Source organism: Aulonocara sp. 'chitande type north' Nkhata Bay, linkage group LG19 (genome assembly GCF_057382095.1).
Source record: "Aulonocara sp. 'chitande type north' Nkhata Bay isolate Kocher_YH1m ecotype deep benthic linkage group LG19, A_spYH_male_GT1.1, whole genome shotgun sequence".
In the NCBI taxonomy this organism is placed as follows: Eukaryota; Metazoa; Chordata; class Actinopteri; order Cichliformes; family Cichlidae; genus Aulonocara; species Aulonocara sp. 'chitande type north' Nkhata Bay.
In genome coordinates this window covers 29139028-29161082 of record NC_141362.1, presented here as the reverse complement: position 1 = coordinate 29161082, position 22055 = coordinate 29139028, and the positions used below count along the sequence as shown (strand labels likewise).

The following is a 22055-nucleotide window of genomic DNA, read 5'->3' as shown; positions in this document are numbered from 1 at the left end:
CTAGCACATTGGAGACTCCTCCAATGTGCTAGATAGTTGTTGTGATGATTTTGGCTTGTTTTGCAACTATGGGAACCTGGGCAATCTGCAGTTACTGATTCAACCCCGAACTCCTTTGTAAACTATTTTATTTGAAAAAGTGGGTGAATGGTTAGGTTTAGGACGTTATGATTAACCTAACCAGCAAATCTACAACAGAATGGCTGAAAAAAGAAAAGAATTAAGGAGCTGCAATGGCCCAATTGAATTCCAGACTTCAACCTGATTGAAATGTTGTGCCAGGACCATGAGAGCTGTGCATGAACAAATACCCACAAACCTCAGTGATCTGAAGCATTGCTCCACAGAGTCTCTTTCTTGATGTATAGATATATATTCAATGACAAGACCGTAACAGAGTAGCCAAGAGCACAATGAATAGCAACAAACACCACATCAAATGCATAAATCTAAATTAAGATGTTGTGTATTTTCAAGAAATACCTGTCGCCCGTGGAGCGCACTACCACCTGAAGCAAAATATATGTTGGACTAAATATGTGTAGTGTGTATATTGGGCTTTGCAGTATATGTAGAGGCTCTTAGTCTGAAATGAACGCCCCCTTTTCATACAATAACCACACTACATCTATGTGTTGTTTGCAGGGGTGGGGTGTGGGCTCAGCAAAAAGGTTTCCGTAATGCATGTGTAATGCTTGTGTGGTTTTGCAGATTTCTTTACTGACTTTCATTACTTAGGTCTAAACACACAGTTACAGTGTAGATGTTCACAACATAAATTACAATATGACAACTCTAGACTCTTTGTCTCTTTTATTCTGCCTTCCTTTCAAAGTCTTGTTTGATCTTTGACAGATGACTGAATTAATTTATTTAATAAAAATAAAATATATTGTGAATCATGCTAGGGTTATGTGATATGGGAAAGAAGTCATGTTTTAATAGTGTCAGGAGTTTTTATTTTTAGTTATGGAAAATTCTCTGTTAGACTTTTTTTTTGTGTAGGCAGTGTCTGTCTGTTACGTTGGCTTAAATGGTTACAAATAAGTAATATCAGACTGTTGTTTTGTATTCTAAAAATCATTCAGAAATGCCAGACATTTATTTGTTCCAGCTTATCAGGTTGATAATTCAGGGCTTGGTTCTTTTTCTTTTTGTTTTTTTTGCTTGTTGGTTGTCTGTCTTACTTTTGTTCTGCTGGTTGGGCAAAACTAATATATCATAGATGCCATCTTGCAGTTCATGGAAACAACGATGGCAATTTTTTACGTCATTTGTGAGACAGTTCATCAGTTGATTGAAAGATAAGAGGATTGACAATAATTCATCCTAAAAATAAAAAAGTTGTTTTTTTACAGTCCCTGGGAGTAGTCCTAGAACTGTGAGAGATAACGGTGTCTGCTTTTAAATGCTAATCGTTCCACCTTTTTCTTGCTTGTCCATACACTGTAGTGGGTGTGTAGAGGACATTTTTATGTGAGAGTGGCTCCCTGCGGTGCCCAGAAATATCCTGATGAAAGCTGTCAAAATGAACCAAAGAAGTAACCCAGACACCCCCTCGCTAAAATCACGCAACCACACAGACTGTAATGCAGCACCATCACATGTAACTGTCAGATACAGTTAAATAATACGTCATCAAACTTCAAATCTAAAAGAACCAGAAAAATCACAACCTGTTGAATTAATGCAAAACAGTGATGTTGAGCTGAAATATCCTCAGAGTTGAGCAGAAACACAGATTTTAATAATTCATATTTCACATTCAAGTATAAATAAAGACTTTATATCCACTTTAAAGAAATCCCATAATGTGATAAATCCATTCTAAGAGTTCACGCACTTCTTCTGTGCTTTTTATGTTACAAACTTATGTTCTTGTCTTGTTGCCAGATGAGGCCGTAGTGAAGAATTTCAAGCAGTTTACAAGGAAGCGGCAGGGAGCCGTGAGGCGAAGGATACACCAGGTTAATGGGCACAAGTTTATGTCCACTTTCCTCCGTCAGCCCACCTTCTGTTTTCACTGCAAAGAGTTCATCTGGTGAGAAAGTCACGCATGGGTGATTCAGTGCTGGCAGCGCATCTCTGTGTAGAATGTAAACTGGATCTAAATGTGTTCTCTTTTATGTTAATAGGGGTGTTTTTGGAAAGCAGGGTTACCAGTGTCAAGGTAAGCAGAACTTATTTTTCTCTTTCTGCCTTTTACCACAGTTGCCTAAACACACCTGTGTTTGTTATGAGTCCGCCATTGACTCGTTGTCTTGTCTTTTTTTTTTTTCTTTTCAGTGTGTACCTGTGTGGTGCACAAACGATGCCACCAGCAGGTCGTCACTGTCTGTCCACGCATGAAGAAAACAGCAAAAGAACAGGTAACGACACATTAATACACTCTAATCAGCATGTTTACTTCTAAATAGTTGTTCTCTTTACAGATTTTTTTTTTTTTTTGTTTAAATACAGAATGTCAAAAAAAAGCACCCTCCCCCTCCTACACACACATCCACACACGCATCTGATTAACACCTGCAGTGATCAGTAGGCTGTTTCCTGTTTCTATATTCTGTCTAGACTGGTCACTGAGGCAGAACACTGTACTACACTATTATTTTCCACATATGAACACTATAAATTTTTATGCTTCTATAAATACATCCATGACAGTTTTAGCAGTTTGAACGCAACTATGTAGCTTAGTTTTGTTATTCAAAGGAGCTTGCAAAGAAAAGCGTATGGACTTCTTTAAGTTGCTTGAAGACGTTTCACCTCTCATCCGAGACGCTTCTTCAGTTCTAAGGTCAAATGGTGGAGAGTCCCTTAGTTTTGTTATATTTTGCTGAATATTACAAGTTTCTCTTCCCTAAAATCTGACAGGATAATAAAAATTTATACGCTAAGCATGTTTATTTTTAATACACCATTTACAAATTTTGTAAATATAGTATAATCATCATTATATAATTCCTTTAGACTTATTGTCTCTTTTATGCTATGTTCCTTTAAAAGTCTTATTTGATCATAAGTGACAGAGAGTAATTGATTGAGTTTTTTGTTTGTTTGTTTTTTAAGAAATTAAACATAAGTATGAGGCATATTGTCAAAACAGATGAAATTCTTTTCATGGAAGGTGCTTGCACATTTTCTTCTTTGGAGCTCCACAGGGTAGCTGTCTGGGTCCATTACTTTTTTTCTTTACATGCATGGAAACATTATTAGACAGCATAAATTTTTGTTACTGTAGTTACACAGATGCTAGACAGCGTATTTCTGTGGAGCCAGGTGACAGTGTACTGAACTCATTCACCAATGTGGGTGGCTGACTTTAACAAATGGATGACTGCAATTTAAAAAAAAATTAAAGATAAAAATTTTGCTTAGTCCTAAAATAAAATGTGATCTGCTCATTTGCAAATTAGGAGCTGACAGAATAAAACCAAAAGTTAAGTCTTATGATCATTACTGTGATGCAAGCTTTAAACTTCTTCCATTTCAGGAAGATGTGTCTGACAGTACCAGACTCACCATGATTCTAAAAAACTTCTTCATGCATTCATTTCCTGCGGACGAGTTTGAATTTTGAATGTATTTATTCAAAAGGGACAGTGCAGATTAATCAACTTATCACGCAAATGTGCAAGAATGAACCTTAAACAGTTTTCTAGCTCTAGTCCCTGACAGGGCAGACAAAAGATAAATAACAAAGAAAATTAAAACACCATCAGACAGCGTACAACAATATAGTCCAGACAACAAATACATGAAATCCACAGTACAATAAGAAAACACAGAACAACAAATAAATATAAACACATACGACATTAAAGATAACACACATTAGTATAAAATGAATGGTCACAGGTCTGGTTCCTTTTTAGCCATCATTTGAGATGAGTTTTAAATGTATTCTCTTATTACAGCTGGAATATTTTTCCAAATCTCACTACCTTTAAGTGATAACAGCTTTTTACTAAATATCATATGTCTAAAAGGTATTGCACAGGTATTGGTTGTTTTTTTTGTTTTGTCTTTTGCTGCAATGCTCTTTTTGTTGGACTTCCCAAAAAGATTGCGAGAAGGCTGCAGCTTACTTGAAACTTGACTGTGAAGTTATTAACTAAAACAAATAACAGAACACATCATTACAGTTTCTTAGCAGACTTACAATGACTTCCATTATCTCACAGAACTGATTTTAAAATAAAACTTCTTTCCCCTTTATAGGGCACTCATTAAAATACGTAGAAATTCAAAATTTCAACCCTCGAGTGTTATTGGAGCGTATTACAGGCCTTTTTTACTTGTAGGATGTTTTTATGTTGCAGATCAATGTCAGTGAAGTTAACATAGTAACATACCAGTTCCTCATACATTTAAAGGAACATTAGTGTATGAACATTTTTATTGATGCACATTGGCAGTTTCCATAAATGTAACAAACATAGCAAAGTACAGCCCTGAGTAGACACAAGCAACTTGCTTCCCAGTACCTGCAATAAGATCATGTGACTAAACATTTAAACTTTTCTACAAAGATAAAATTGAATTCTCTGAACTGAGCATGTGTGCACATCCTACTACAGGTGCTGTCCTAGAGCATGGCACTTATATAAAAGAGGCAAGTAGACAGCTCCACAAACATGAGTACATCTTTGAGACAATGTCCTGACATTTTCCATGTTTGTAGGAAAACCGAAACAGTAAAAACAATATATTGACATAGAAATTGTAACTGCATAACAAAAAGTAACAACTGCAATTATAACTACTCATTTTTATTACACTTAATTTAATCAAACTTAAATAAATCACAAATATTGAATTACTAAATTTATTTTAGCATTAATAACGCTTCCAATAAAAATAACCACTTATATTTGCAATTCAAGTATAAATTAAAAAAACTGCTATGTCATAAGATGATCAAATATTTTACAATGTCTAGTCTTAAAAGTCTATAAACAGGTTCAATTTCTTACTATAGCTCTGTATAATAATATATACGAAATTGTGGAAAGATCCAAAAGAGCATTTAGTATTGCTGCTCTACGTTTAAAATAGAGTGTGGGGTTTTGTTTTGTTTTCTTAAAAAAACAAAAAAACAAATATGGCTCACTAGATCCACCTGGTACATGTCTGAAAATTGCCTGACACTTGCACTAGTTTTAAGTAAATTCCACTAATTTCTAGAAATCTAGCACATTGAGTTTCTAGAAAACAACACCCATCCCAACATTTAGAAGAGCTATTGAGTAGGGAAAGTTTGGGAACAACCTACCTCAAAAAAATAGGGAAGCAAACTCTACAGATGATTTGAAGAAACACAAAAAAATACATCTCTTTTAATCTAGCACTAAACTAGTGCTATAATTCGGCTGTAGAGCCTCACGTAATCTGGTAGATACAGAAGATAGGCATCATTATTCATCAACATATTGGTCTTCTGGTTCTATTACTTCCAAGATTGTTTGTTTCACAGGATTTTATTTACGATTAATTTTCCTTTTGTTATTTGTATGTCTGCGTTTGTGGTTTTATATATGTGTGTAAATGTGTATTCTGATGGGTTGCTTGTTTGTTTAAATGTTTTAATATGTAAGTGACTTTATTTCTCATGTGTTTTTATACCTGCGAAGCCCTTTGAACTTCTACATGTGATGTTGGCCTGTGCAAATAAAACTGAGTTGAACTGAAAATGCATTGTGGACGATGCTGTTGCAAAGCAGTTTTACATCTCGTAATTACCGTGTGCTCTCTTTCTGCAGCCTATAAATCAAGGTTTCAGCATCAACATCCCTCACAAGTTCAACATGCATAACTACAAGTCGCCCACCTTCTGTGACCACTGTGGCTCGCTGCTGTGGGGGATTGTCAGACAGGGGCTGCACTGTAAAAGTAAGACTCGCATCAGCATTCATGTCTCAATATCTGCATCCAAAAGTTGTCTTTCATATAGAGTCACCGTTTCTGTGATTTCTCTCTTCAGTCTGCAAAATGAACGTCCACATCCGTTGCAAATGCAACGTTGCTCCCAACTGTGGGGTCAACAGTGTGGAACTGGCCAACAAGCTCGCTGAGATGGGTCTGCAGGCAGAAGGACTTGCCAAACGGAAATCAGTGGTACAAACGTCTGAGTTTTCCAGAATAACGGAACAGTTCTAAATCCTAATCACAAACGAGAGTGTAATCAGAAAATTGTCTTTTTCTCTTTGCATTGACAGGTGAAAAACACAGAACAGACGAGGACTCCATCTGAGGGGAGGGATTGTACGGAAACTCAGCAGCAGTTGCCACGGCTAGGAATTTCAGACTTCACGTTCCTTCAAGTGCTGGGCAAGGGCAGCTTTGGCAAGGTAGGAATGAGATAATAAGATTATAGGAAGTACTCTGTGCACTTAGTGTAATGATGAGCATTGGCTCATACTGGACAAAAATGGATTAGAGCAGCTTAATTCTAACGTTTGACTAATAAAACATTCACATGACCACAAAAATATACAACTGGCATTAAAAAACACTGAATTTTGATCTCCATATATTGAAAAGTGAGCAAACCCTTTCACCAGTGGCTAAAGAGATTCAAAAAAATGCTTGAAGAGTGTGTGTTGTTGAAATGCCTCCCCCACATTAACAACTGAGGCCTCAAAACGGTCACTTAAAGAGGTTAAAAGCTTCAATTATGAGTCCAAAATTTGCAAATAGAGATGGTTTAAAGAGCCAACTGCAACATGGTGGTTTGTGGTTAGCATTGTTTCCTCATCAAAACCCACACAGAAGGCCAAAACCCTTCTGGGTCGGTTTTAGCATGCTTGTGCTGGCTTCGTCCTCCAGTTTATCTCGCCATTGCAAATGTCTCGTTACTGTTCCTCTGACCGATGCACAGACTTACTCCGGGCAATGCACGATTGCTGCCCACTGCTCATAATATCAAGGATGGTAAAGTAGATAAAAAGCAGAGAATTAATGTCCCTGCAGGAATTAATAAAGGGAATCTATTAACCCTGACACAAGAAGAACCTCACTGTGTCCCTTAAGCTTGGACAGTCCACGATGCCAGTGGGAAAATGTTTTTGGCTGATTTGTTTTTGAAGATCAATGTAGCACAAGTACCATAATTTTTGGAGTTTTTATGTGAATTTAAGATATCTCACAAGACAATATCAGAATGGCTGCTCTGCAGATTACTGCAAAACCTTTTGTAAAGCCTAAACAGAAATACTGTGGAAGGAAGTCCTGTTCGTTTAGGCATCATTACAATGCGACTTTCTAAACAGCGCATCGGTCCAATTGATAACTAATGGAAACTGCTGCCAAAAAACACACTTTTAGCAAATACTAAATTTAAGTTTACTTGCCAGCACTCTAAATGATTAGCAGGTGTTTCCAGGAAGGACCCTAAATCCTGTCGCTGTCAAGTTTAGCACATTTTATTAGCAGTTAAGCAAATCATTCACTTTCTCACGTGGCTTTTCCTGTTACTATGTTTGTGTTACTCTCCAGGTGATGCTGGCGAGACTAAATGGCAGAGATCGGGTTTTCGCGGTCAAGGTGTTGAAGAAGGACATCATTTTGCAGGATGATGACGTCGAGTGCACCATGACAGAGAAGAGGGTGCTGTCACTGGCCCGCTGTCACCCGTACCTCACACAGCTGTACTGCTGCTTCCAGACACCGGTCAGTGAAAGCATGGCCGCACACTTCTTTCACATAAACTCATTTGTGACTTTTAGCCCTCTTCACTCATGAGAAGCTTTCACCCTGCCTTAAATGGCTGAAGATTGTGATGATGATGACATTTCTGCTGAAAAATAGAAGGGGATGTTTTGGCTCATGATGTCTGTATCATGCACAGATCTTCCTTATGAGTGCTTTAGAAATGTCGTGGCCTCATATGACCTTATTTTCATTTTTACTGCTTTGCTTACCAGTAAATGATCCACAGAACTGGTTCAAGTAAGGGTCACGGCACTCAGGCATACCCTACTTTTGGTTTCTGGTGCTAAATGTAAATAGAAAAATATCGGTCTGTTTCCATAGATGCCAGTGCATCATGTGGTCAGAAGGTGGCAGCAGTTCCCCAATCTTATGTCTGTTCACTCCTGGCACAAGCCAGTGAATGATGCTTGACTGACAGAGCTGTTTTTCTGGCTCAGACGGGATATTTCTAATCTGCTTTGGTTGGTTGAACCACGACTGATTGAGATCGAAGTGAGCTTGCTGCGCAAACAGTTTCAAACCCAGACAAAACAATGCAACAGCTATTGTTCCACGAGAACGCCTTGTTTTATTTAAATGCCTGTCACTTGTTTCCTGACAAAATACTTAAAAGCACCTTTTATTATACCAGAAGTGTAAAATTGTTCTATATTTTGGTAATAGAGTCATTCAGTTCACACTAATACCACAAAATCACGTTGCAAGGGACAATTAGCGGCACTTTCTGCATGGCATATAGTTCCATTTCACAATAATTCAAACTAAAATATGTAGAATGTTTTTTAGAGATGATATTCCATTGCTAACTATATGCATATTTTTCATTTTCAAGGCCCACTTTGCAGGTACACTAATTGCCCTGGAGGAGTCTTCAGATTAAGTTTAAAATATTAAAAAAAGGCATTTAAATCGGCCAGCACGGTGGCACGGTGGTTAGCACTGTTGCCGCACAGCAAGAAGGTCCTGAGTTCAATTCCACCACCAGGCCGGGGTCTTTCTGTGTGGAGTTTGCATGTTCTCCCCGTGTTTGCGTGGGTTCCCTCCGGGTACTCCGGCTTCCTCCCACCGTCCAAAGACATGCAGCTTGTGGGGATAGGTTAATTGGATAATCCAAATTGTCACTAGGTGTGAATGTGCGAATGAATGTGAGTGCGAATGGTTGTCTGTCCCTGTGTGTTGGCCCTGCGACAGACTGGCGAACTGTCCAGGGTGTACCCTGCCTCTCGCCCTATGACAGCTGGGATAGGCTCCAGCACCCCCCGCGACCCTGAAAAGGATAAGCGGAAGCGAATGGATGGATGAATGGATGGATGGATGGCATTTAAATCGCAACAAATCTCGATGTAATAATTTTTTGTTTCTACAGATAAGCAAAAACAAAAGAGATTAGTAGCTCATTTCATGTGAGTATGCTTAAAAGTTGCCGTGTTTACATAGTAGCCTCGTTAGTCCGATACAAGAACCTAACCCTAACCACGACTCCTACCTGCAAGCAGGGATCAGACAGTCGGCATGCTGACCTCCGGCATGAATGCTTCAAGTACTGTATTAATAAAAAGGCTGCTTTGTTGTAGTTTTAATGTATTATATATATTTTAAACATAACCTGAATCTGAAGCAGAGGGTTTAAGAAGTGGAGCTGTGTTCATGTGTACAGGTCATCTAAAGTGCTAACCAGGAAATTAGTAGTAATAGACAGTCAGACTAATGTTCGTCAGGTTCCAGGATGAATGGAGAAACTCTTTGGATAGCAAAACTTTGGAAATCCCAGTAACCACTATATTGGCAAATTAAAGAGCTGATCCAGGAAGTGACGTCCATTCTTGCTTTTATGTTTGAGCAGCTATCTATGGAGGGGTTTAGTATTGCAAAGTAAATTGTCACGCCAGATCTCTGATGGCCTGACAAGTCAGTTTGACTCGTATAAGACAGAAAAACCCAGAGAGATTTCTTTGAACATACAAAGTGCTCCCTACTTTGCCTGTGCAGCACGTCCTTATTGGACATTATATGTGCAAAAAGGGGGGGAAAAAAGCCAGACCTCTCTAAACCACAGACCAGTAAAACAGAGTCAGCTGTGCCTCAGTACCCAGATCACTTCAAGAGGCAGATCTCTAAATCATGTCGTACTGCAGTCTTTTCCCCAGGTTCCCATTTTGTAGATCACCTATCGACCGTAGCCTGTAATGAGAAAGAAAGAAAGATTTATGAGTTAGATTAGGGTTTGTTTGGTTTTTTTGCTAACTTTAAGCTGCAGTTGGTTGCACAGGAACACATTATACAGGCATCTGAAGTTAATGAGAAGCAGCCATGTAACATCCTTGAAGCAGCCTCAGCATGTTTGCGGTCGTTGCTCCTTGGACTGCTTAATAACGTGGGAGCTTCTGTGTGCCCAATGGGGGTTTTGTGTGCACACGTGTAAATGTCATCTCCTAATTCTCACTGCAGGACCGTCTCTTTTTTGTCATGGAATTTGTGAACGGCGGCGATCTCATGTTCCACATCCAGAAGTCCAGGAAGTTCGAAGAAGGCAGAGCCCGTTTCTACACAGCCGAGATCACCTCTGCGCTCATGTTCCTGCACAGCAAAGGCATCATTTACAGGTATAAATACATAAAGCAATCGAACTAGCCTTTATAGCGAGCTCAGAGCTCACTACCATAGTTTACTATATTTAAAAAAAAACTTTAATATCATAAAGAGTGTAATATTACTGCAAAGACACTAATTATGCAGTTTCTTCTCTTGGATGTCGGAATCAATTTATTATCAAGAGGAAACTGCATATATGATACATTAATCATGTGAAGTACTACATGGCTGTGAACACTAAATCAGAACATTGCAATCCTGAGACTCATACGTCACGTTAAAGAAGACTGCCGCTGAGAACCATCCAATGAAAATGTGCTACCAAGCATACTTGCAGGTTTAATGAGAGTTTGCTTAATTCATGCATTAAGCGGAGGGTGTGGAGGTTCTCTCCCAGGAAGCACTCCATTTCCTGCTCTCTGATTCATCTTTATGCACCACTTTTGCCTTTTCGCCATCAATTTGTGTTAAAAATGTCTTTATTTATATATAAAAAGAAAAATCCAAATTTCAAGTTACAAATGATAAAATCATATCAAGGAGGATAATGCTGCTAAATCTTGTTGTGTCAGCGCACACACACGCAAGCACACACAAACACACACTGTACTACAAACTACGTTCAACACATCTAGTGTGTCTTTGCATTCGCTGACTCAACAAAGCTTAAAACCGAAGCTGAAAGTAACGGATGATGACAGTAATTATCATCTTTCTCTGTTAAGTCAGACTTTCTGCTTCAGGCTCTAAATATAAAATATATATTTTCCAGCAGCAGATTTGAATCAAGTAAAACATTTACACATTTTCTGCATCACCTACTTAACAATTATATGCTTCATTCAGCAGTTTTAGTAGGATACAGATTAACGACGTGCACAAATGAAGCGTATTCCTCAAGCTGAGAATCTATAATGAACTTAAAACATGCTGTAAATAAAAGAATAAATGAAAACTTGCCACTTTTCACTGTTATGGTTTCAGCATAAACTACCACGGTTATTTAGGCAGGCAAAAAGAGAGGCAGGCAACACTGTAAATCCAGTCTGGGGCCTTCCTGCGTGGAGTTAGCATGTTCTCCTCGTGTCTGTGTGGGTTCTTTCCAAGTACTCCAACTTTCTCTCAAAGACATGTGCAGGATTACGGTGATTCTAAAATGACTGTAGGTGTGAATGCGAGTGTGAATGGTTATGTGTTTCTCTATGTTAGCCCTGTGATAGATTAGCGACGTGATCAGAGTGTATCCAACAATCAGGATAGACTCCAATACTCCCTGTAACCTTGAATTTGATAAGGATTAATGACACAGAAGACTCTGACAATAATGTTGCTACGCATAAACGCATATTTGTGTTTATGCGTGTATCTCATCCTGAGCTGTGATAATGTTGTTACATTTTAGATTCCTGAGAATTCTCATCTCTATAGAAACACACTGTGTCCACACATGTCAGGCTCTGTGACAGAACGCCAGCTTTTACCAAGAATTATGAATAGATGAACCAATAACGATCCCCCTTCCTCAGCTTCTAATAGCTACATATATTCAAAGACCTTTTTTTCGGACTGTCCGCTCAAGGAAAGTTGAGTGGGAAATCTTTTGGTGTCCTGCCAGTACACAATGAAAAAGGAAAAGGAACATCAGTAAATCCTGAGTTATACTTAGTAGTATGTCTGAGTCTCCTTTCAGCATGCACTGCATAGCATGACAGCAAGCTGAAGAGGTTGCATGCACCTTGCGTGCTATAACTAAATAAGTAAAAAGCATCCAGAATAGTAACTCTGACATCAGGCAAGTGTGGGAAGAATAAAATTGTAGCCTCGGTCCTTGTGTTGTGTAATATGCGTGTCTTTTACACTGTGTGTGGGGTTTTTTGGCTTCAGGTAAAGGCTTTGAGGCTTTGAAGCTTCTCAGTTGACGCCACAGCGTGTCCTTGCGTTTCCTGTATTTGTCCTTAAAAAGACGTGTACAGTTCTCGAGGTTTCAGTTTGAGGTTTTAGACATGAAAACTCAGTTTTGCAGTCTGAATCCACACTGGCTGCTTTTAAGAGTGAGAGCACGTTTCATGAGGAGAGCCAATTAAATCCACAAGGATTAAAAAGGCTGTATGGCGAACAGCTGCTCAGTGTCGTGCAATAAACACATGCTTTGTGAAGCCTGTTTTGAACTCCGCCAGGGAGGTGTTGTGTGTCTCTTTGTTTTGTCCTGACCCACATATGCAAAGAACAAGTAAATTCAAGACTGAACAAAATAGATAAAAAAATACTCAATTTTTTTTTTAGGCTTATGCAAGTTGTGATATATATCGCATCCTTAGGTTGATGCATAACATTTTAGGAGCCTTTGATAGTTTGATTAGACTCTTACCATAATGAAAAAAACAAAGTTTGTGCGTCAGAACTTTTTCTGAACTTCCTCCTCTTTTCTTTGGAATCTCTTTTATTAGTGCAACTCTATCTCCTACTCAGTGACTCATTTTGCACCGCAGCATTTTTTTTTCTGCAGACATCGCATTGTTTGATTGACCTGTTTCCATCATCAGTCGTTTTCACCCGTGCACTGCAGCACTTCCATTTTCTCTGCTTTAGCAGGTGGAAAATGCAGGTAAACATTACATTAAATTAAATCAAAGAGAGTACTGGCAGTAGTGACAACATTTTCTCTCCTGACATCGGCCAGAGTTCATGTGTGAAACTGGCTCAAGTCAGGCTTGTCTCTCCCATGTGGTGAAGTCGTTGGATGAAGGAGCTCATACAGGATGATTAGGTGCAGTGAGTGATGTGTGGTTCTGTGTAGCTCAGTGATAAGAGGCGGTTAAATTTCCCACTGGACACATTCATACTGAAAAAAACCCCCAATAATGGTCCAGGAAATGGTTTGGCAGTGTGCGAACGATTATCAAGAAGCAGAACTGGCCATATAACTGGAAGAGCTCAGACACCTACTTAAAAATACTTTCCCCTGCGTCCAGTTTCCCAGTTTTGTTTTCCTAGCTGTGATTATCCCTAACACAGCTTAACACAGTCTGTGTGTACTTTGTGATGTGTGAGTGTCAGAGCTGCTCTCTTTGCCATGTTTTAGACTGTGTGTGATCAGCGTTACACAATCGGCTTAAGATAGAGAACGGCAGACTAGATTAATCGAACCAAACTGGTTCCTGACCCTCAGTCTTTTACAGTCAGGCTTTCTGTATTTTGGTTTTTCTCATCCTGTTATGTATACATTAACAGTATCACTGTCCAGCTAGGATCAGGCCATCTATGTAACACTGTCTGAAGTTGAGTCACCTGATCACAGATTAGAGCTTAACTCCAGAGCCCACACTCGACAGCTGTAATCGCTCTGTCAGCTGACGTGAACACAGGACAGGAGATTTTTCCAGTGTTTGGTTTGGAGACATCCCCATGCACAGTCAGCAGAGGGGAAAATATACCCGTGGAAGGCATACTGTGAAGACGGTGCATATTAGCAGTGAGTGGCAGAAAAAACAAAATGCATCTTTCTATCAAGTGGTCACAACTTACGTATTTTGCTTTAAGCTAAGCCTGCTTCACAAAGGCAGAGCAATAAAATGGAATAACTGGGAGAAGAAGTTTTGCTTTTTTGGGAGCAGAATAAACACAGACACTTTTTCCCTTGGTGTCAAATATGCAAGGGTTTGCTTTCATCCGTGTGAAGTGCATTTCATCATCAGTGGGTGCACAAATGGCTCTGTGTGGTTCTCTGTGTACCATCCAGTTTGACTCCGTGCAGATGGTAAGCTACGAGGGCACCGGTGTTTAACCCCAGCTCCAACGATTTTTCTTTTTTTACTGGTTGCCAGTTAAGGGTCAGGGAGTTGTCCGTCAGTGTCTCCCTCTGCTTTAAGTGTCACTGTCTTCAGAGAACTATTTCCTTTTGTCTCACCACAAATTTCTACCTTCCTCACATATAATTAGAAACAAGACCAGCAGGATGCGACTGGAGTCTGCGCACTGAATTGGATTTTTGGTGGCTTATTTCAGGCTTCTGATTTATAGGTGCTGAATAACAGTCCCTGAGCAAATACCTCATCTATTTGTTCCTTTTTGCGTTTGCCTTTCTTTTCAGGGATCTAAAGTTGGACAATGTTCTTCTTGACAAAGACGGTCACTGCAAATTGGCAGATTTTGGCATGTGCAAGGAGGGCATATTTGAAGGTGTTGCCACGGGAACGTTCTGCGGGACCCCGGATTATATTGCCCCTGAGGTCAGTTTCTCCCCCCTACATTAACCAGCAGAAAACATAGTCGGCACTCAAAATAACAGATACTTCAGCTCCAGATTTATAATAGAACATTTCATATATTGAAGCAATGTTTTCACATTTCCATTTTTAAGATGACACTAAAGAATAAACTTGGCCATCTTTAGCTTCCAGCAGCTCAGGTTCTCTGAGTTCATATGTTTAATTTCCATCACACCACCTCACTAAGAGCAAACATTGTGGTCGCTGCCCGGCACTTCAAGCTCCCTCCCTCCTGACTGGAAGGCAGCACACCTGTGAGGTCAACTTATTGACTTGACAAGCCCAGATTTCCACTTCTTCAGACTGCGCCTTCAGAGGCGTGTTTGGCTTTCATAATGAGGAATTAAGATGGCCTGCATCCTCGTGTTTGAGAGCTTTTTCTCTAACCAAGAATGTGCATCTGCGTTTATGAAAGACCCCTTTGCTGCCCTCAACACTTACTCCTCAGTGTGTAGCTCCGCTAATCCAGCACATACCCCTAACTAAACTTCATAAAGTGGTTTTAAATTTGCTGTTGAGACTCTCTAAAATCTCATACTCATGCTCAACTTCATTTTTCTACTCTGACATGTTTTCACAGATCCTGCAAGAGATGCTGTATGGGCCTTCTGTGGATTGGTGGGCCCTCGGGGTGCTACTGTATGAGATGCTCTCTGGACATGCTCCTTTTGAGGCGGAAAATGAAGATGACCTCTTTGAATCCATCCTCAATGAAGAGATTGTTTATGCCTCTTGGCTCAGCACAGAGGCAGTCAATATACTGAAAGCTGTGAGTCTGCCAGGAGTAATATCTTTTATTCACATTTTTGCGGTCACCAGCAATAAAAATTTAATGATAAATGGAGCTGGGTGAAGGCCAGGTCTCACTCTTCTCAGACCAGCGCCGTCAGACTGTGTTTGCTTTATACAATTGCAGGAAATGTCAGAACGGCTTTTTTTTAAACTCATGTAATGATAGAGGAAATCAATTTGTCAGTGGATTTGTGATATCTCTGTGGAGAAAAACGGATGAGCATTTCCATGCCTGGATATTGTATCAGTAGCCAGATTCTTGTCTGTCTGCCTGACTGACACCGTCTGACTGCAGAGTGAGTGGCAACCCCACACAGTCTTCCAGCCAGCTGTTTGGCTGGGGTCTTTACATAACTATATTAAGGCATGGTTCACTGCCCAGCCACAGCACACAAGCTATAAATACAACTGCACCTCCTCTCCATTCCTTCTCTCTCACACTGTTCTCCTCGTGTCCTTGTTGTTATTCCCGCATGGCTGAGGAAGCACCAAATCAGTCTCCCCATGCCGATTTGTCATTGCCCCCCACTATCACACGTTACTGACTGGTGTGAGTGGATTTTAAACGCTGCTGCTCTATTTTTACTGGAGGCAGATCCATTGCCAAGATCACCTTGTTCTTAAAAGGAAGTTCATGGAGCTCAGTTGTCAGGTTGTTCAAGGTCGTGTGAGAATGGCTGCAGAAATGTCACGAGTTTGTGAGTCATGGTGAAAATACCTGAAGGCTGGTAGATGCCAATGGTCAAGTTAAACTATCACATAGCGCTGAAACAAAGCGCTTTTGATCGCTTTGTCCAGCCCAGCATCAACAATCTAAAAAGAAATAAATCTAAAGTTGTTCAATTTATATTGTTGTATAACAGCAAACCTTTCATTTCAGGAGCTGGAAGTGTTGAATTGATTTTTCTGCCAGCCGACCGATTGATTGACTAAAAGTTTCAGCTCTAATATTCCCCGCCTTCCCGTAAACGTCTTTTTTGCGAGTGTAGAGGAGAACGGCTTCTTCATGCAGAAATGCCCACATGGCAGGTCTGGCTCTGAGAATGGCACAACTGACGTGCAGCCATGGAAAGATGGCATCAGCTTTAGTGGAAAAGTTTTTCTTTGGTTTTGTGGTCAGTTTGCTCCTGAACTGAGTCACCTCTGCTACTCTGTCATGCTTACAGTTAACTCCAATTCAAGCACCATACTGGTGTCTACTGGTGTGCCTTTTTTCTTTTTTCAAACATGTTTTAATTCAGTAACTGGAAATAATGTCATCACAGCTGCAAATCCCTGAGTTTAACTGCTGTAACCTTAAACCTTTATTCATTAGCAGTGATGAGTATAAAAGGGACAAATGCAACATTTCAACAAAGCATGTTTTTGTCTTAAAGTACAGTCACAACCATGGGCTGATGCAGTTCAGTACATAGATGTACAAAGGAAAAGCAACGGGTGAAAAGGCTTACATGAACAATAACTGTGCATCTCCCAATCAATCATGTTGGAGGCGTTATTGGCAGAGACACTGACTACAGCAGAGCGACACACATGCTGTTTATTATATAAAATTACGCATGGCAAGGCATCAGAGTTTCATTAGTCTCTATGAATCCTCGTTATTGTTCATTGTAGCTTGATGCTTTTGGGACACCTCGCGTCTTTTTGGGCATTGCCCCATCACCTCCGCAGCTGCTTCCTCATTCTCTTGGAGCTCAGTATTGTTGAGACATGCGGTTTTGTTTAGGCAAAGTCTCTGGTAGTTAATATCGTTTGGAGCTGACACAATGAGATGTATTAATCTCTGTATTAATCAGTGTCTTCAGGTTAATCTTAACACTGTCACAATGGAGACGGGGACTCATTAGTTTGCTATGCTGGGTCTGAAGGTCACCATTATCCCTGAGGTGCACACAGAGTCACCATGCGAGACGGTTTTCCAAAACAAAGTGGTGTTTTTTTTCTGTTTCCCCCCCAGAGGCAAGTTAAAACTATTTTAACTTTTATTTGTTTTTGTTTGGGCTTCTTCCTAAGACCTGCACCACCTACCCGACCTTGGTCAGAGAGAAACGGTTAAAGTTCAATGGCTGATTCACTATTGTTTTAATGAATACAACCCCAGGAAGTTGAGACACCTCAGCTGCACTTTACTGAAACTAGTTGAACTCTGGCCAACTAAGACTTTGTGGGAGGAGCTTAACACAATTCAGGGTGTGTGTTTTTTGTCAGTTGAGAGGGAAGGACTCACTAGATGAACTTGAGCCCTGTTTGGCATCCCTCCAGAGAAATCTAATCTGATCTGGTGCTACACATTTCCCTATTTTGCACCAACCACACAGTCATGGTAAACGGAAAGCAAACTCGCTTTATATTCTGAAGTTAACATAACAAAAATAATTTGGCATTTAGCAGCTCTTGCTAAGGTAAATGCATTCTCACATGATTTCCAAAACATGACATATTATACTGTGGTATTTATTTAACAGAACCTAAGCAAAAATCCCAAAACAGTGTGTGAAAAACTAGGTAGACCCTTATTGCTTCCATAGGAAATAACAGGATAAGTAGCAGGCAGTTGCTGCTAAATCAACATTTGATTAATTCTTTTTTTGTCAGGAAGTATAAGCATAAGCTTTGGCGCTGAAGCATTCAGGTATGTGTCATCACATTGCCAAGGATGAAAGACAGCAGCAATGGTCTTTAAAAAGTTGTTGAAGTTGCTGTCCATCAATCTAGGGGAGGGTTACAAGGCCATTTATAAACAATCTGAAGTTCATTATTCTACAGAGAGAACGATTATTCACAAGAGGGAAACATTCAAGACCGCTGCCAATCTTCACCGGAGTGGAAGTCGCAGCAAATTAAACCCAAGGTCAGACTATCCAATGCTCATAGAAACTGGAAAAAAACCTCAAAAGCTACATCCCAACTCTACAGGCCTCAGTTGGTGTGTTAAATGTTAAAGTTCATCACGGTTCAATTAGAAGAAGACTGAACAAGTATGGCTTGTTTTGAAGGGTTTCCAGGAGAAAGCCTGTTCTCTCTGAAAAGAACATGGCAGCGCAGCTTAGACTTGCAAAGTTGCATCTGAACAAACAGACTTCTGGAAAAATGTCCTTTAGACAGACGAAAGTGGAAATGTCTGGCCATAATGCACAGTGTCATATTTGGAGAAGACCAAACTCATAACAACCGTCAAACATGGTGGTGGAGGGGTGTTGATTTGGGCTTTTTTTGCAGCCACAGCACCTTGCAGGCCTTGAGTTCACGATGGACTCTTTATACCAAAGTATTCTAGAGTCAGATGTGAGGCCATCTGTCCGACAGCTAAAGCTTAGATGAAATTGGGTCTTTAATTCATCAATTGTTTTTAATTCATCCGCATTTTATCTTCGCAGCTCTTGACCAAAAACCCGGCACGGCGTCTGGGCTGTGTGCCCACAGAGGGTGGAGAGGAGGCTGTGACCAGCCACGCTTTCTTCACAGGTATCGACTGGGAGAAGCTAAATCGTAGAGAAATTGAGCCACCTTTCAAGCCCAGGATTGTAAGTCACATGATTTTATTAATGCTAAATGATAATCGGTGTACTCACCAGACATTACGCAGTGTATGATTTTGTCTCACATTCTGTGTGTGTGACTGTACTCTATTGTTGTCCTCCAGAAAACCCCGGAGGACGTCAACAACTTTGACCCAGATTTTACTCAGGAAGAGCCCACGCTCACGCCCATCGATGACCCTATGATCCCTTCCATCAACCAGGAGGAATTCAGAAACTTTTCCTTTACTTCACCTGAACTGCTGGAGAATTAAGACTCAGAGACTGATCCACTAGCAGTCGTGCGGTCACCCTTACTCTTCTCAGTGTCTGTGCATTTGCCTAAAACATTTTCCACTGGCATATAAAACACGGTGCGGACACATTTCCCAGAGATATAACTGTGCGAAAGTTCCAAGTGGCCAGCCAAAACATGCTTGACAAGGACCCGAGCTGCACTTGAACTGTAAGAACTTGTACCTCAGACCCAAATGTGGAGTGTGGCCAGCTTTTGAAATAACATTTAGTTTTGGCTTCATTTACACATTCATGCAAGTGTGTATGTACGTGTGGACAGGATGTATTTTATTATGTTGTATTCTGATGAAATTGCTTCTATTTGCTCAATTTTTGCTCTTTTGCTGCTCAGAGATGGGGGGGAAAAAATTGGGATCTAAATCTGCTGGAGATTCCCAGAAGAGTCAAAGTTACACAAATCCTGGAATGATTTCATGCACAGATGGAATAGTTTCTGAGTGATGCATCTCCACTCTGGAAAAAACACAAATTCACACAGAAACAGCTGAGTCCATCCACTGTTAAATAAAGGGTTAAAATCACCTGAAGCCTGAAATATTGGTTTTGAAATGAGATAAAGGTTGAAATTGGGTTAAAGGATAGAATTTCACTGCACTGAATTCCCGATAATAGAGTATTTGTGTTTTTTTATTTGTGGCCCACACCCAGTAAGAAAAACTTGGCATCCGTCGCAGTGATTCTCCATGTAAATTGCTCCGCCAGGCATGTAGACGATGATGCAAGATTTCATCTGAGGTGAAAGCAGCTCGATGATTCATGGTAACTGTGAAATATTGAAAAGTCTGTAGATTTCACAACACTGTTAGTGTATTGTCCAACTGTTGCCAGAGTGTTTGAAAGCTTCCAGCACTTTCTACAGACCTGCTTGGATAAGTGAATTCACGTTTTTGTTGTTTGTTGTTTGTTTATTCTTATCCATAAAAAATATAAGAAAAACACGTAAGTCTTGAAACCCTGCAGTTCTGTGCTGTGCGTCTAGTGGAGGGCCAGCAAACCAGCAGAGAATAAACAGGAAACCACACAGCGTCACTACTGTCGCCTTTGCTAGAAAAAGGAAGACACGAGAGAGGAAAAAGTGATGCTTTTTTTCAGGGGGGTGACATTGAATTCATATATAAATGCAGTATTATATACTGCATGATGTTGGAAATAAAAGCAAAAACTTTGAAAACACAATGACAAAAAAGAAAAGAAAACCCTGTGTTGAGATGAATCTCTTTCCTCCGGAACTTGCACAGACACGAACAAGCCCAGCCCTCCAGGACGGAGTCTTCCTGTTAGTTTGAATGAGGAAGTTTGGGTCTCAACATCTGTTTATCTCTTCAGCTGGGTGTCCTGTGGAAGATTCTGTCTCTAAATACTGCACATTAGCACCTTAATACTCGGAAATGCCTCAAAACGAAGCCTCCTCTGCTTTCTGAGCACAGAACAAACCTTTTGAGCTAAGGAACCTGCTTGAACCTGCTATGTTGGTGTGGTTTTCAGTCCGCTTCTCCCCTCTGAGTGAAGCAACACCATGAAATGAAAACAAATTTTTATGAGTGATTACCTCGACCCTTTGACGAAACATGTCAGAGCAGTTGTCCATGATGAAAATAGCTCCATCCATGTGGCATGATGAGGGACTGGAAGCTTACATGAGTATGGCCTCCATAGCAACCCATCTCAACCCAAAGAAATAGCTATGGTGACGATTCTCCACCACCATCATTAAAAAATCAAATGCAGAAAGATCTTTTGTTAAAATGATGGTGTTTTAGCTACTAAACTGCACTGAAAACTTTCCTGGTCCAGCACAACTTGCTGCTTGTCTATACATTTGAGCCAGTGGTGTGTCACAAATTTCTTCCCGTTGCGGTTCGAACCCCTGTTAAGCCTCTGATCACTCATTATTTAGAAGAGCCTTGATGTGGACTTTACAGCAGCCCACTAATCTACATTAAGCTTTCCCTAACAACGACGGTCGACATGCGCTATATAAAGCATAGGACACTGGATTAAGCAACTTTGCTTATTGTTTATCCTTTGTTGTGCCTCAGTTTGGCAGCTTTCCCCAGGTTGTGTCTCAGTGAAGGAGAGATTTATGAGCTTTCCTTCAGCGTTCATTACTGAGACTTCCTGATAGCTGCCAGCAGTGTCTCTGCAATGACTGATTGAATAAGCGTTTGACCCTGCTGTCCTATGCATTTGATTGGTAACCCCCAAAGTAGCGACCGATAATGGAAAAAAAGTCTCTCTGCACAGACGTCACATAAGTAATTCCCTATAGAAATCTATAAATCAATAGCTTCATTTTTGTCAGTAAATGAATAGATAATGGCCTCATATTCACTCTGACCTATAGTTAATATAAGATCATTACTCATAAACTCTTAGAATTTACGTAAAGTGATTCAGACAAAGAAAACTGCTTCCTATCAGATGGTGTCTTTTATAACAATGACAATGCAATCTTCCTTTTGCATTTCAACGCTTCTCTTTCAGAGCTGTGTTAATGCTGTTATCACACAGCAGGATTTCCTTAATGCATTCTTATATAAATGTCTTCATTTTGTTGCTCGCACTAAACGCATTACGAAAGGCTAATCTTGCATTGTTTGTTGGCACGTTTTATACTCAAGTGTACAACAAAAAAGGTGTGGCTAACACCACCTCTCAACTTCCCGATATCATAATGTTAATTACAGTGTGGAGATAAGTAACCAGGATCTCCAACAGCTAACGGTAAGTGAATTTTAAAGTGAAAGGTCATTGTTGACTTTCATGTTGAATAGTAGCATAATGAGGCAAAATAAACCTATAAGCTCAGTTAGTGTTGCCAAAGCACATATTGCACAGCTATGTTATAAAAAAA

General features: G+C 40.0%; 1 protein-coding gene across 1 annotated transcript in view; it reads left to right on the top strand.

Moving 5' to 3' along the window:
- prkcha (protein kinase C, eta, a) overlaps positions 1-20354 on the top strand; it is a 29085-nt gene extending 8731 nt beyond the window's left edge. The window contains exons 3-14 of the mRNA XM_086274248.1: positions 1894-2041; positions 2136-2170; positions 2287-2369; positions 5760-5889; positions 5981-6114; positions 6216-6347; positions 7495-7668; positions 10159-10313; positions 14393-14531; positions 15151-15339; positions 18743-18889; positions 19009-20354. Coding sequence (XP_086130374.1) covers positions 1894-2041; positions 2136-2170; positions 2287-2369; positions 5760-5889; positions 5981-6114; positions 6216-6347; positions 7495-7668; positions 10159-10313; positions 14393-14531; positions 15151-15339; positions 18743-18889; positions 19009-19158 — 1616 coding nt within the window. The 3' untranslated portion in view covers positions 19159-20354. The remainder of the gene's footprint in view (positions 1-1893; positions 2042-2135; positions 2171-2286; positions 2370-5759; positions 5890-5980; positions 6115-6215; positions 6348-7494; positions 7669-10158; positions 10314-14392; positions 14532-15150; positions 15340-18742; positions 18890-19008) is intronic.
- The last annotated feature ends 1701 nt before the right edge of the window (positions 20355-22055 follow it).